The sequence below is a fragment of the Macrotis lagotis genome, chromosome 7, assembly GCF_037893015.1.
Source record: "Macrotis lagotis isolate mMagLag1 chromosome 7, bilby.v1.9.chrom.fasta, whole genome shotgun sequence".
NCBI classification, from domain to species: Eukaryota; Metazoa; Chordata; class Mammalia; order Peramelemorphia; family Peramelidae; genus Macrotis; species Macrotis lagotis.
The window spans coordinates 21,846,085-21,860,876 of NC_133664.1; the positions used below are offsets into that span (position 1 = coordinate 21,846,085).

Sequence of the window (14,792 nt, forward strand, 5' to 3'; positions counted from 1 at the left end):
GACAAGAGACAATAGGTTTGAAGATGATTTAGCTGGAGGGCAAGTGGTGGATGGGAGCCTGGTGTTCTCTCTTTGAGGTGAGAAATGAAGACCAACCAGTTTTTTAAACTACTCTTTCTGAACTTTAATTCTTTAATTTTTAAAGATTGCACTTGACCAGGGCTGAACCGACAGTGATTGAACCTTAACTGCCAACTCACAGAATTCTAGATCAAATGTGGAAGGAACCTTAAGGGTCCCCTCAGCCAACCCTTCGTTTGATAGTTGAGGAGACTGAGGTCCAGAGTGCACAATTTGCCTAAGATCACACTGATGGTGGCAGAGTTTGAATTCAAAACCAGGACCTTCGAGGCCAGATCCTCTTCCCTCACAGTCCCCCCCACCCCAGAGACCGAACAGTTTGCCCAAAGTCAAACAACCAATATATGTTGGAACTGGAACTGGAACCCAGGACTTCCAGAAGCCAGGACTGACTCGGTCTGCTCTACATTTCTTTCATTCCTTATTTATCACCGGCTGTTTCACAAATGAGAGCCTCAGCAGCTTTTAAGGCTTCTTTCAGTTCAGACCTGGAGTATCAGTCATTCAAATCCTCCTTGTGATGCTTTTTACCTAGGCTATGTTGAGCAGGCCACAAGCTCCCTGGATCTCAGTTTCCTCATCTGTAAAATGAGCGATGGGAACAGGGCTAGATGGCCCTTCTAGGTCTAAATTTATGATCCGATGACTTGGGTTCAAATCTTGCCAGTGGGTTTACTCTTAAAGAAGAATATTTTATTACTGTATAAAAAACATTATTTGTACAAATCTTGCCAGTGGGCACAACCTCCCTGAGGTTCAGTTTCCTCATCTGTAAAATGGGAGAAGAGAAGGGGTGGCTAGGTGGCACAGTGGATCAAGCACCGGCCCTGGAGTCAGGAGTACCTGAGTTCAAATCCAGCCTCAGACACTTAATAATTACCTAGCTGTGGGGCCTTGGGCAAGCCACTTAACCCCATTTGCCTTGCAAAAATACTAAAAAAAAAAAAAAAAAGTACAGGGTTTTAGAGTCAGAAGATCTCAATTTGAATCATGACTTTGTCATTCTGGTTAGCACATAGTAGGTAATTAATAAACATTTATTGATCACTGCCACCTGCTATCTGTGTGGCTATTATTATAAGCAAGTCATTTCACTTCTCTGGCCTCAGTTTCCCTTAGATGTCCTCAAAAGTCCCAATCTATGAATCTATGAGCAGTTGCAATAAACTCTTCAGCAGCTAGAAACAACAGAGCTTAGTATCTAGCAAGAATAATGAGATTATTCTACTATTTTTATGGAAATGCATGTTTTATTTCATAAATTTTAAATAAAATGAATTTTTTAAAAAGCTTAAGATGCCCAATGCTGGGGAGTTCCTACAGTTCCTATAAAAATTCCTAGATCTGGTTGTAAATTTTCTATCACCCCTTAGAAGGAGCATAACTAAGTGAAGAGGGTGCTAGCCATGGAGTAGGGTTCAAGTCCTATCTTAAAACTTACTGAGCAAGGGGTGGCTAGGTGGCACAGTAGATAGAGCACTAGCCCTGGAGTCAGGAGGATGTGAGTTCAAATCTGACCTCAGACACTTAATTATTACCTAGTTGTGTGGCCTTGGGCAAGTCACTTCCCCATTGCCTTGCAAAAAACAAAAACAAAAAACTTATTGGGTGTCCCTGGACAAATAACTCAAGATGGCCCCAGTGCTGAGGCCTCAGTAGTTACTCCTGAAGCATAGTATGGTCCATGGAAAGATCCTGGGGTTAAACTGTGCCCCAGGGTCCCCATCTGGAATATTCTCTAGCTCCCCCTGAGCTGCCCTGCCATGGCTCTGTGGACCCCTGCCAGCCCCACCTGCAGCTGGGCTTGGAGATGGAAGGCCAGGAACTTTGTGTTAGCCCAGCAGGTCATTTCCTTACCTGTGAAAGGAAGGAGCTGGACTACAAGGCTTCTGATGATCCTGTGGTCAAGGGCTCAGACCACTAGCATCTGGGTAACCCTGGTCAAATCATGGAGGCCTCAGGTCCTCCTCAGGTTCCTTCCAGCTCTTGGCCATCTTATGAAGAACATTAGCTGCCATATCCAATTCAATTAAACTAGAAATAATGTAAGCTCTTTATAGCCCCAGTGCTCTGTACACAGCAAGTGATTAATAAATGCTTCTTTCATTCAGTGTTTGAGGACAGAATCTTTATTATTGTATCCCTCATACTTTGTATATAGAAAGCAGTTAATACTTCATTCATTTAGTGTTTGAGGGCAGGATCTATCTTATTTTATTATTTATATCCTTTATTATTTATATCACTTTGTGCAGAGTAATCAATTAATAAGTGCTTCCCCTCCCCCAATTTCACTGTAAAGCTATTCGAGGGTAGGGGCAGTTTTATTTTTGTCTTTATATCCTTAGAGTCTGGCTCAGTAGGTGGTTAATAAAAGTTTGATTTTAGGCAATCTTTCCAGTTTTAAGTTATTAAAAAATGGCATCAAATCTATCATTTCTTCTCTTCTCAAGAGGGATAATCAGTTTGAGCCCATCAGAGTTCCTAATGGCATGGCAGTGCCAGCAGGGTGTTGCACCACTCATCATTAAGCACTTTATCAGATATCCACCCTGTGCCAGGCCCTCTGATAAAGGCTTCAGATACAGAAAGAGGCAAGCCAGTCTCCACCCTCAAGGAGTGGTCTGGGATCCAAGGGCCTGGCTCATTCTAGCCTTGGCTGCCGCCTGGTCCTCCGCGGCCAGTCTCCTTACCTCTCTCAGCCTGTTTCTTCACCTCTAGAAGGGGATAGATGGACCAGATCATCTCCCACATTTACATTTATGAACTGGATTTATGACTCCCAAGTCATTAATATATGGGAAGGGAAGACAAAGATGTAAGGGAGGTAGCAAGAGAATCAGAAAAAAGAAAAATCAGCACCTGGCCCAGGCTCTGATTCCGGGAGGATCCACTTGGGCTTGCCAGTGTCAGGACAGATGGGCCTGGCGACCCTGGGCAAGTGGCTCCTGTTGCCTCAGGTCCTCCTCGGATTCCTTACAGCTCTCGACCATAAAAGCTCCTTGGAAGGACGCTGGCTGGCGTTCCAACTGTGGAACATGGGCCAAGGTTTGGCTCAGAGAAACTGGGTGGTGGGACTTTGGCTGGACCCTGTAGGGGAAGATCCTCTACCTCAAATTAGATCCAGGCCGCCTTTGAATCAAATGAAAAGCCTTCTCTCAGGACAGGAGTCAGTGATAACTGAGGTGGACAGCAGCTCTCAGGATTAAAAACTCTTGGGAAAGTGCAATAAGTGGCCCAAATTCTCGAAGAAAGTGGCTCTGAGGAAACAGTGTGATCTTGTTGGGGCCAGGACTGGGGCTGGGGCTGGAACCAGAGAGGCCATTTGTCTGTCCAAGGGTGACCTCTAGTGGGAGTGCTGGTCGACCTGGTGTTACACCTCAGTAGTGGACCTAAGAACCATCTACTGTCCACAGTAGTATTTATTTTTAATTTTAAATTTTTTACAATTTTCCCCTTAATCTTGCTTCCTTCCCCCCCCCCCCAAAGGCAGTCAGTCTTTACATCGTTTCCATAGTATACATTGATCTAAGTGGAATGTGATGAGAGAGAAATCATATCCGTAAGGAAGAAACATAAAGTAATTGTGCCTGATTGTTGCACTGATGGAATGAGCAAGTCCATAAAGGTTGGTCATCACCCGCATGTTGCTGTTAGGGTGCACAATGTTCCTCTGGTTCTGCTCATCTCTCTCAGCATATCCATGCAAATCCCTCCAGGCTTCCCTGCATTCCCGTCCCTCCCGGTTTCTAATAGAACAGTAGTGTCCCATGACATACATAGACCAGTTTGCTAAGCCATTCCCCAATTGAAGGACAATTACATTAAGTTCAATTCTTTGCCACCACATGGCTGCTATGAATATTTCTGTACAAGTAATTTTTTTATACATTACTAAAATATTCTTGTTTAAGAGTAAACATAATACCCCTCCCCCCAAAAAATATAGACCCTCATAAGAAATAAAGGGAAAAAACTGTGTTTCAGTCTGTGTTCTGATACCATCAGCTCTGTCTTGGGTGGATCACATTCTTTATGGTAAGTCCATCAGATAAGATATTTCCATATTTTTCCACAGTAGCTGTTGTTGATCGTAATTCCCTCCATCTATTCCTCCCCACTACTATAGACTATTATTTTCTCTCTCCTTTCACTCTGTCCCTCTTCTAAAATGTGTTGTGGGGTAGCTGAATGGCACAACGGACTGATCACTGGCCTTGGGGCCAAGAGGTGCCAAGTGCACAAACCACCCCTGAGACCCAGCAACCACCCCGCCCCATGGTCCTGGACAGGCTGCCCAATCCCATCCCCTTGCAAGAAAATGAAAATGTGTTATATCTGACTATTCTCTCCTATGATCCATCCTCTCTTCTATCACCCACATCCCCCCCCCTTACCCGCCCCCCTTCTCTCCTTTTTACTCTAGATGTCTATACCCTATTGAACATTTATGCCGTTTCCTCTGAGCCATTTCTGATGAGAGTAAAGGTTCCCTCATTCCCCCTCCCATATCACTGCAAAAAAATTTAAATGAATAAAAATTAAAAAACTTTTATACAAAATATCTTAGCCTATTCCATCTTTCTTACTCCCATTACATTTCCCTTTCACCCATTGACTCCATTTTTACAATATATCATATCTTCAAATTCAGCTCTCCTGTGCTCCATCTATAAAATCTCCTTCTACCTGCTCTATTAAATGAGGTTCATATGAGTATTATCAGTGTCATTTTTCTATGCAGGAATGCATGCAGTTCATCAAGTCCCTCACATTTTACCCTTCTCCACTCTCTATGCTTCACCTGAGTCCTGTACTTGAAAGTCAAACTTTCTCTTCAGCTCTGGTCATTTCAACAGGAACATTTGAAATTCCCGTGTCATTTAGAGTCCATCAGAGGACGTTCAGTTTTGCTGGGTAGTTGATTCTTGGTTACATTCTAAGCTCTTTTGCCTTCTGGAATATTATATTCCAAGCCCTATGAGCCCTTAATGTAGTTGCTGCTAAGTCCTGTGTGATCTTGACTGCAGCTCCACGATACTTGAATTGTGTCCTTCTGGCTGCTTGTAATATTTTCTCTTTGACTTGGGAGTTCACAATAGTGTTTTATGATGCCCCAAATGCTTTTACTTAGATGTCATTGCTTTATTATTTGATCTCACAATCCACAGGATATTCAACTGTATTTCTCCCCCCACCCCGCTAAAACCAACCACAAGGGGCTTCAACCACCCCAGGAAGGAGCTCAATCTTACCTCCATGGTAGCAATCTTATGAACCAATTCCCAGAATCACAGATTTAGAAGTCCAGAGATTTTAAAAGCCAGAGTTCAGCCCTCTTATTTTAAAGATGGGGTCAGGGGGACCTGCCTGGAATCACTGGGTCAGAAATCAGCAGAGGCAGGTCTCAAAACACAAGGTTTGTTTTCTACTCCAAAAACCAAACCAAACGGAAAAAAAAAAAGACTAAAAAGACCAGGATGCAGGGATAAAATGTTTATTGTACCAAGCTTTGAATCATATGCCCATCTACAATAGGTAAACAAATACAATCCACCTAAAAGTAAATGAATGGTTAGTAAGCTTAGTAATGAAAATCATTTTTTTTTTTGTCCCCAGGGCACCTCTCCTTTCCCCATCACCCTCCTGGTAGACACAGTCCTTTATACCTGAGGCCTTTTGTTCATTCTACTCTTAGATAGGAAATCCAAGGGAAGGTGGACCCTGACTCTAGGCTGCTGCGGACCATCTTTAGCAAGGTGCCGGAGTGGTTTGCCCATTCATCATGGGCATCCCCCAGTTACCATCATTAGTAGGAAGCGTTAATACAAGTTAACATCAAACCAAAGGGCACAGGGGTCAGCAGATGGACACAACCAGTGGAACAAGAAATAGAATCTTGGGGTACAAAATTTTTAAAAAGTCTGCCCCATTCCATAATGTGTGGCTGTTGTAGATGTCAAAGATTTAATAAATGGACTTTATTTAGAGAGTGGTATCAGGGTTTGTCTTAAAAAACAAAAACAAAAAACCAAAACAACCACTCAAGTATAAAACTAAGAATAAGAGACACTTCTTCAGAGGAGAATCCATTAAACCAGAATGGCCCCCCACAACCAAGCTACCCAGGAGAACCCCTGATTAGTAGACAGCCCTTTAGGGATCTTATAATGCAACTTTACATGAATGTACAAACTTTTAAAAGGCTTCCCACCAGTCAAGTGGTTTGAAGTCAATTAAGAGAATAATGGCATGAAATTGGGTCAACTTGGGGCATTTCATGTGCTTTTCACAGGTGTCTGTTTCTATTCTAAAATGCCCAGTGAATATCTGGGGTGGAATTTTTAAAAATCCCATAAAACATGAATCTACAATCATTTTAATAATAGCAAAAATAACGAGCAAATGCTTCTCAGAAAGTGATTGACAAGGCCCTGAAGGCTGGGAGCCTTTCCCACATCCCCTTCACTTGTCAAGTGCTGGGGGGGCACCCATTCCCATTCAAACCCCAAAATAAAAAAAAAAAACCATGTGGGATGGTTTAATGTGCGCATTAGCGAGGCCGGTTTCTCCTAGGTTCTGTTGGCTTCCAGAGCCACCCCATCACTGAGAACACTGCCCATTACCCAGCCCAGGCTCACGTCATAAGCCCAGCAACAGCCTTATGAAATGCATATGGGGCTCCATTTATAGACGGCACTGCCTCAGTGGATGAGGGGCCATCATGGGGTCTCAGGAGAACTCTCAGCTTTGCCCGTCTCTCCCCTCACCCCTCATCCCTGGTGAGCAGAGTGACTGAGGGGAGAAGGTGGAAAAGGAGCCAGCCAAGGTCATCTTCTGAGGGCCTCCTTGAGCCGGCACAGCCAGGTCATCTTCAGAGAATTGTGGCTCCCTGAGGAGGGCGGCCCAAAGGTCAAGGCTTCTAGCTCAATCCCTCCCATAGTGTTTTCACAGCTTTGCGAACAGAGACACAAGATGGTTCAACTGCTGTGGAGAGGTTTCAAGTTGGAGATGGGCATCATCCGGGCTGGATTCCACATCAAGCCTCCAAAGATGGCAGCCCTGAAACCCCCTCCAGAAGGCTGGGCACGCCGAGGGACCATGAGGCCTGTGGATGCCTTGGCCCAGAGATGCCGAAGGAATGCCAGTGAGTGGCAGCAGGCACAGGTGGAGATGCTGTTGACCCCAAGCATTTCCTGGGTGACAACATAGAGCGGGGAAGTCCTGAAGCAGTCTTAGAAAACCATTTGGGGGGGGGGGTCTCAACATTGCTCTGAAAATTCTAAGACTAAGCAACATCATGGGGAGGGGTCCTGAGCCCACACCGACCCTCGGCCGTTGTCACAGGATTTCCAAAAGAGCAGAACAGCAGCCAACCAACAATATTACAAATGCAGAAAAGTGTAGAAGTAGAACAATGTAGGTGGCATAACCTGATTAAAAATGTCATTAAAAAAAACACCTGACTATGAATAAAAAACAATGCTGGCTTTGTTATTAAACTGTGAGCTCCTTGGGTACAGGGGCCGTTCTTTGCCTTTCCTTTAACCCCCCCACCCCACCCCCACACACATACACATACCCTTACACACAGCAATGAGCCTGGTATACAGCAGGTGCTTAAAAATGCCTTTTGATTTGACTGCACGAGGTAAAATTCTCATTATATTTTTGGTGCATTGAGCAGATAAATGCTATTTCTTCTTTCCCACCCACCAAAACAATGCTGGTTAATTGTTTTTTTTTTTTAAAACAAAATTGCCTTCACCCAAAGACCTAATATTAATGAGTTCAATTTAAAAACAAACCAAAAAAACTAGTAAAGAGAGTCCCAATCACCCAAGCTACCACAATGGAGTAATTCCAAAAGACGAACCGCAAAATACAGACATACACACACACACACATATACACACATCTACGCAGGCACAATGTGCAACATTTGCATGATGGTGTCCTCAACACCTGCATTTCGGCCAATGAAATGATTTGCAAACCCACCCAGCACCGGGCATCCCCTTATTCCCTCTCAACCTGGGCTAGAAAAGAATGAACTTGGAGAGATCTGCCAACATTCAGGTTTGGAATAGAACATCAGGCAAGGAGCGTCTGGGCTGCGCCATCATGGCCGCCTGCGCCTGTGCGTCATATAGAGGCAGCGGCTGCCCGGCACGTGGCGGGGTCACCCCGTTAGATATGTTCTGGGTGGCTCTGGAGGCAGGAAAGCATCTCCTGGACAGGCCGGCCTTGGTAGCAGATCTGATAGACGGCTGTGAACAAGGGAAACCTGCAGGGAAAGGGAGGGGAGGGGACAGTAAGCCTGGACGTCCGGCATGGGGTTGGATGTGAGCAGCCAAGCTCACAGGCCCCCCAAAATGGTGCTCAGCTCACAAACATGCCCTGACAGAACCAAGTTCACAAACCTTTCCTTTGGAAAGGTTTTTTTCCCCCCTTTAGAACTGAGTTTACGTGGCCCAGGCATCGCTGACCCAGGAGAGGCCCGGCCCGGTGGACAGTCAGTCTTCCTTCTAAAAAATGGTTTCTCATAAGGGCCAATGAGCACCCTTGGAGAGGCAGAGGGGAAGAACAGCTCATAAAATGGAAGTGATGTAATTTTCAAAAGGATTAAAAACATCTTTTTTTAGTTTCTTGAAGAAAACAGTAAGTTGTGAGAGGACAAAGTAGATCCTCCTTTGGGACCACTCTTGGGGAAGCTGGAAAAAGGGCACAAAAGGGAGGGCGCAGAGCATGAGCTGGGCCAGGAAGAGAGGAAATGGCCTCAGACCCAGCTCTGCCCTCCAGGAGGCAGGCGCATGCACAAAAACAACCCAAACTAGAGGTTGCCAGAGGAAGCACCATAGTGGAGGTCAAAGCCAGAAGGGAACTTCTGTGAAGGGAGTTCTTTCTACCAATAAATCACAGATAGAGTGACCAACCAAGGCTTGGAGCCCCGTGACAGGCAGGCAAGGAAGGCCATGGCCCCAGATAAGTGGCAGGGTCTTCTCCCTTCTCCTAACCACCTTCCCAAGTGCAGCCCCAATGGTCTGATCGTGTCCCACTGGGGCATCCTGCTGCGTCCTCAGCCTGGCATTTGGGCAAAGATCCTCACAATCTGTGCCTACACCGGGGAGGGTGAGACCAGAGGCACTGCCCACTGATACTGTTAGGGGAAAGTTTGTGCTTGGAAGGACTGAGGAGACTAAATTCCCCAGGAAAGGAGTCCCTTCTTTGGCTGTTTTTGAATCCTATCCCCTATGACTAACACACCCAGTCCTGAGGATATCCTAGGCCCCCCCCAGGACCCAGGCTTAAGTCAGGGTCCTCAGAGCTAGGTGTAATCAGCTTATGCAACTCCCCCGGACCTGGGAGCTGACCACCGGCCATCCCTCCCTCAGAGCAGCCACTTACTTGTCCAGGAGGCCCTTCTGCTTGAGGATGCGATACACTTCGGCTGAAGTCTGGGGTCCCTGGAGCTTCTGACCATTCAGCATACTGTTTTCCAGTTCCTCGATGGTCTTGAAAATAAAACAATCCAAGCCCTCACAATGACACACGTCCGGTGAGATGACCCGGCTAAGACCCTCCCTCATGGACCTCACTGTCCTCCTTGGGGACCTGAGGCCACACCCCACCAATCTCCCAGCTCAAATGGGCTGCTTACCTTTCCCGTCTTCACAAAGGCTTCAGCTATCCTCCGGTTACGACCCCCGTAGCATGTGGTGATCAGGTCGGCCACGCCACAGCTCTCCAGGAAAGTGGCCGTGGACACCTGCCCTTTGCAAAAGATCTTGGCGAAGGCGATCATTTCCATGAGCCCCAGGCGGATGACAGCGGCCTTGGTGTTGTCCCCACAGCCAAGTCCATCACAGAAGCCGGCTCCCACTGCCACGATATTCTGGAAAGAAGAGAAACTGCAACATTAAAAGGGGCAGTGAATGTGGAAGGTCCACAGAGCGCTCTGGCGCATCCTCCCATTGCCTCCTGACCCGATCCTGGTCGGAAGGGTCCCGGTGCTGAGCGTCCTCCTGCTTTCCATGAGTAACCTAGACCCAGCATCCTAGATCTGAGAGGTAACGACTTTGGAGGGTGGGAGGGGGAGGATGCACCATCTAGTCTCACCCACAGAATACTCATGAAGGAAGAAACTAAGGCCCACTTGCCCAATGGCATCACAGTGCAGTGAGTGTTCCAACAAAGGTGATGGCTCAGGTAGCCAGTGTGAGATGGACACAAGATGCAGATGCCACTTAAGCCTGGCACACTATCCCCTAGACCACCCTGCCTTCCTAGAAAAGAGTAGTTCATGGGAATCATGGGGGCAGACAGAGCCGGGGCAGCTCGGCGCTAAAAATATAGAACACGGCTGGTCCAAAACAGAGCGACCCAGGTCCAGTCACCATTTCCTTTATGTATATCCACTTTGCAGAAGGCCCACCTGGCTCTATCACCTGGTCCTGAAGGCCCAGTCAGGCTCTATCACCTGGGTCCTGAAGGCCAGCTCTCTCATCTGGCTTTCTCATCCTGGGCCAGTCCTTGTCTAGAAGTCTACCTGGGTTCTGGCCCTGGCTGCTCCAAGCAGTGGGAAGCTGGGCCATCTGTGTTCTAGGGCTCTCTCTCGCCTCAGACCCTTGGTTAAGCCTCAGTGTTTCCCAGGTCCATTCTGGGGTGGGGGTGGGAAAGCATTTCCCTGACTTTCCTGGCTCTGCACAACTGGGGCCAATGTAAAGCCGCCTCTGGGCTCTCCGCCAGCGAGCATTTCTTGCCTATCTCAAGTCTGAACATGGGCTGTCCGTGTGACGGCTGTCAGCTAAAGCTTGCCAGGAGCCCCCAGCTCGTCCAACTCCCTGCCAGGCTCTGGACACAAACACCACTCGCCCACAGCATTAAAAACCAGTCTTGGAGTTTCCTGGCCAACACTAAGCAATTAGGAGCTCACCAACATCAATGGTGCCCCTGCAGTTAAGGGGTCATTACATTAATGAAGTACCATTAACGGGCTCTTAAAAAAGGGACCAACAAAAGTCCTGTTGCCTGAATGAGGGTTTTAAATGTAGGGCTCCCCCTCCAAAAGCACAAAGAAAGATTGAGGCTGGCCGGGGCCCAAGACTCAAATTAGCCCCAATGACACACTCTTCAGCTTACAGCGGGGGGAGGGAGGGGTGCCAGCTGCTAGGCGGGTCGGTCTACGCATGGCTCTTCCATCCCTCCTGCCCCCTCCCCTGCCTCCCTTCTCATCCCACCAAAAAGCTGAAAGTGGGCTCACTGGACAGGACTTTGGGGAACAATGGTAAAGTAGGTTCAGGGGACACCCTGACTGCTGGCTCACATGGCCAATATTTTCATTTGTTTTAATCCTGCTTTGGGAGGAGAGAGAGTTCTATCTAGGAAGGGATGAGATGAGTCACCGGGATGGGAAAATGAGACAAAAAGAGAGAAGACCGGAACAATCACTTGTTCCCTTCACTAAGAGAGACAATTTAGATGGCACTTCATATTAAAAGATGTTCTCATTTCAGATGCCTGGTCATCCTGCTGTTGTTCTGGATCCATCTCTCCCCACTCCCACCCTTGGAGAGTCATCCAGAATGAGTGGACTTGGAGCCTGTGGCAGTTCTCCATCCACCATCCATGGAGTTGAGAGAGCCCGAGGTAGCAAAGGAGGAGACCAAAGAGAAAGGCAGCCCCCTCCCACCCCAGCCCAGCCTCCATCCTCGGCAGAGCCAAGGCTCCCTCTGAGCTCCAAGCCCCCTGCTAATGGGGACCACTGAAGAAGGAGCAGAGAAACAAGGGGCATTGTGTTAGGGAGGAGCCCTTCAAAAGGGCTTATTTTCAAAATGGTGCATAAGAAGTACCAAGAGAATCATACTATATGTGGTCCTTGGGTGGGACTGCTGAATAAATAGGAAACGAGCTGTAAATCAGAGACAGGTGGAGGCTTAGAGCCTTGGTTCTCCAAGTGTGGTTCAAGGACTCCTGGGGACCTTTTAGGGGGTCCTTGAGGTCAAAGCTATTGTAGTAATCCTAAGACAATTTAGTTTCTAATATAATAAATATCGATAGGTAAAATCCACATAAACAAATTATCTTGAGGGAGGAGTGGTTTCAATCATGGAATCCTGAAGGGCAATGCAGGAAAGTGAGTGACGGGGCAGGAGGTTGTTTCAAACTCTTAATTCAATACATTTGGATTGGATGAAAAAGCCTGTCTTTCCTACAAGGTGAAACAGAAACTTATATAGCCCATTTTCCCTTTTCTTATTATCCATTATTATTCTATCTTGCTTTGGCTCTTTAAAGCAGCTATTCATTTTTTAGATGGACTAATCACCTTCCCCCCACTTCTACCTCACTTATAACAGAGAGAGGCAAGCCAAAACAACCCCTCTGGTGACCACACCTGACAGTGGATCTGCCAGTCTGGCCACCTGGCTCTCAGCCTCTTTACCAACAGATTGCATTATCTGTCCTTTGGGACCCTCCCCAGAGTCTGTAGCATCTCCCATTGATTTTTTAAGAACCTGAGTTCAAGAGGCCAAAAGATTGTCCATTTGCTTCTAGGGCGACCTCCCACCTCCCACCTTCTGGTACCTTGAGCGCTCCACAGAGTTCTACAGTGTCAGCGTCATCCACAACAGTGATTCGGAAATTCGGAGTCTGCAGGAGTTCCTTGAAGAGAAGCCCATTCTCCAGGACCTTGCTACCTATTATTGAAGGGCAGAGGGGGAAAAAAGATATTAACAATCAAGACTTCTTTTTCTTTTTTGTCTAAAGTCTTTGTACCAGGGCGCCTTGGAGTCTCAACTCTTTCCCTTCCACTCAGCTGAAGGACTGCCTGGAGGGGCCTGTTTTCCCCAACCCTGACTCTCTTTTCTCCCTTCTAGCATCCCTGATTGAAGGGAAAAAGACAAAGAAATGTTCTGAAACAAACAACTTAGAAATCTTTAAAGAATACTGGCATTCATGGGCAAGTTTAGATTTAATATGTAGGTGGGGGAGGGGGGCTCCCCACCATCCTGCTGCGGAAAGTTTCCTATGGAGTAGTTTAAGTCTCTATAGAGTCCTTGGGGTGACAAGGCTCTGCTTCTGAAGCCAATAACAAATAACAGGAAATAGAGGGCTCAGTGGGGCATCTTACGAAGTCAAACAATATGAATATGTTAAAAATGGCAGAGTAGGGAAGGGAACGAAGTCCAGATGAGCATCCAGCCCCAAGGGTAAGAGGAGCCACAAGCTACAGGGTTTTAGGCTGGTCTCCTTTTACCCTTCTATGATGTATGGGGGGGTGGGGAGGAAAGTGAGAGAGGAGACAGAGAGAGAGAAAGAGAGAGAAAGAGTCAGAAGAGAGATAGAGAGACAGAGAAAGAGATAGAAAGAGAGACAGAGAGAGAAAAAGAGAGGTGACAGGGGAGAGAGAGAGAGAAAATGAATGTATGTGTCTATGTCTTGTTGTTTGGAATAAAAAAAAAAGACAAACTCTCTGCAGAACCCTGATCTTTGGAACACAGGCCTGAGACTACAAAAACCCACCCTAAATACAACCTGCCTCTTAAGAGGGATGAAGTTTTAGGTAAATCAGCTCAAGTTTAAGTGATGATCCAAGAAGGGGAAGGAATGGGGAGAAGACTCCCCTGAGAAGTGCCACCTACTCTAGTTTAAAGTTCTCAGAATTTAGTGAAGGAACACTATTGTTCTATTAGAAACCAGGACGGATGGGAATTTAGAAAGCCTGGAGGGATTTGCATGAACTGATGCTGAGCAAGATGAGCAGAACCAGAAAAACACTGTCCACCTTAACAGCAACATGGGGGTGATGATCAATCTGGATGGACTCGCTCGTTCCATCAGTGCAACAACCAGGGACAATTTGGGACTGTCTGTAATGGAGAATTATTATCTGTGTCCAGAGAAAGAACTGTGGGGTTTAAACAAAGACCAGGGACTATTACCTTTAATTTAGAAAAATAAACTGATTATCTCATTGTCTGATCTTGCTATCTCTTATACTTTATATTTCTTCCTTAAAAGGATATGATTTCTCTCTCATCACATTCAACTGACATCAACATATACCATGGAAACAATGTAAAGACTGAGACTGCCTTCTGTGGGGGGTGCGGGGAGGGAAGCAAGAATAGGGGGGGAAATCGTAAAACTTAAAATAAAACCTTTCTAAAAATGAAGTTCTCAGAATTTGGAAGAGGGAAAGAGGAAGGAGGAGAGGAAGAAGGAGAGGAGGAGGAGGAGGAGGAGGCGGCTGTTATCAGGACCATCTCATGGGGTGGTTTGTTAGGAGGCTTGAGGGCTGGGGAAAGCCTCTTTTTCTCAGGAACACTACTTAAAACCACATTTAAAAAGCAGAGCCCCTGGTAAGCAGGCCCCCAGATACCCCCATGGAGTGGGCGACTCAGGTCCAAAGCTGGCCTGGGAGCTGCCCGGGGTCCCTCTCCCTGGGCTTCGGTTTGGACCCTTGAGTGAACTGAGCCAACTGCGGAGATACCATAGCTGAATGAAGAAGGTGAGCGGTCTTTCACCGCCATCCGCAACTTCCTGAATCACCTGCCTGGCTTGGCGACACTCACCAACTGGCTTGTCAGTTTGCAATCTCTCCCCTCTTTTCAGTCCTGGAACCATAATCAAATCGATGCTGTCCCCACTACTGCAAAATCTGGGACAACTCCGTGACTTTCCAGGTCCAAACACCCCTCCCTCCT

At 46.7% G+C, this 14,792-nt stretch overlaps 1 protein-coding gene across 2 annotated transcripts in view; it reads right to left on the reverse strand.

Annotated features, from left to right (window-relative positions):
* Nucleotides 1-5,562: 5,562 nt before the first annotated feature.
* Nucleotides 5,563-14,792, reverse strand: part of GPD1L (glycerol-3-phosphate dehydrogenase 1 like) — a 31,027-nt gene continuing 21,797 nt past the window's right edge. For both annotated transcript variants that reach the window (XM_074195626.1, XM_074195627.1), the window contains exons 5-8: nucleotides 12,670-12,782; nucleotides 9,743-9,976; nucleotides 9,490-9,596; nucleotides 5,563-8,368 (exon numbers count right to left, since the gene is read on the reverse strand). In XM_074195626.1, the coding sequence (XP_074051727.1) occupies nucleotides 8,272-8,368; nucleotides 9,490-9,596; nucleotides 9,743-9,976; nucleotides 12,670-12,782 (551 nt within the window). In that variant the 3' untranslated portion in view covers nucleotides 5,563-8,271. The remainder of the gene's footprint in view (nucleotides 8,369-9,489; nucleotides 9,597-9,742; nucleotides 9,977-12,669; nucleotides 12,783-14,792) is intronic.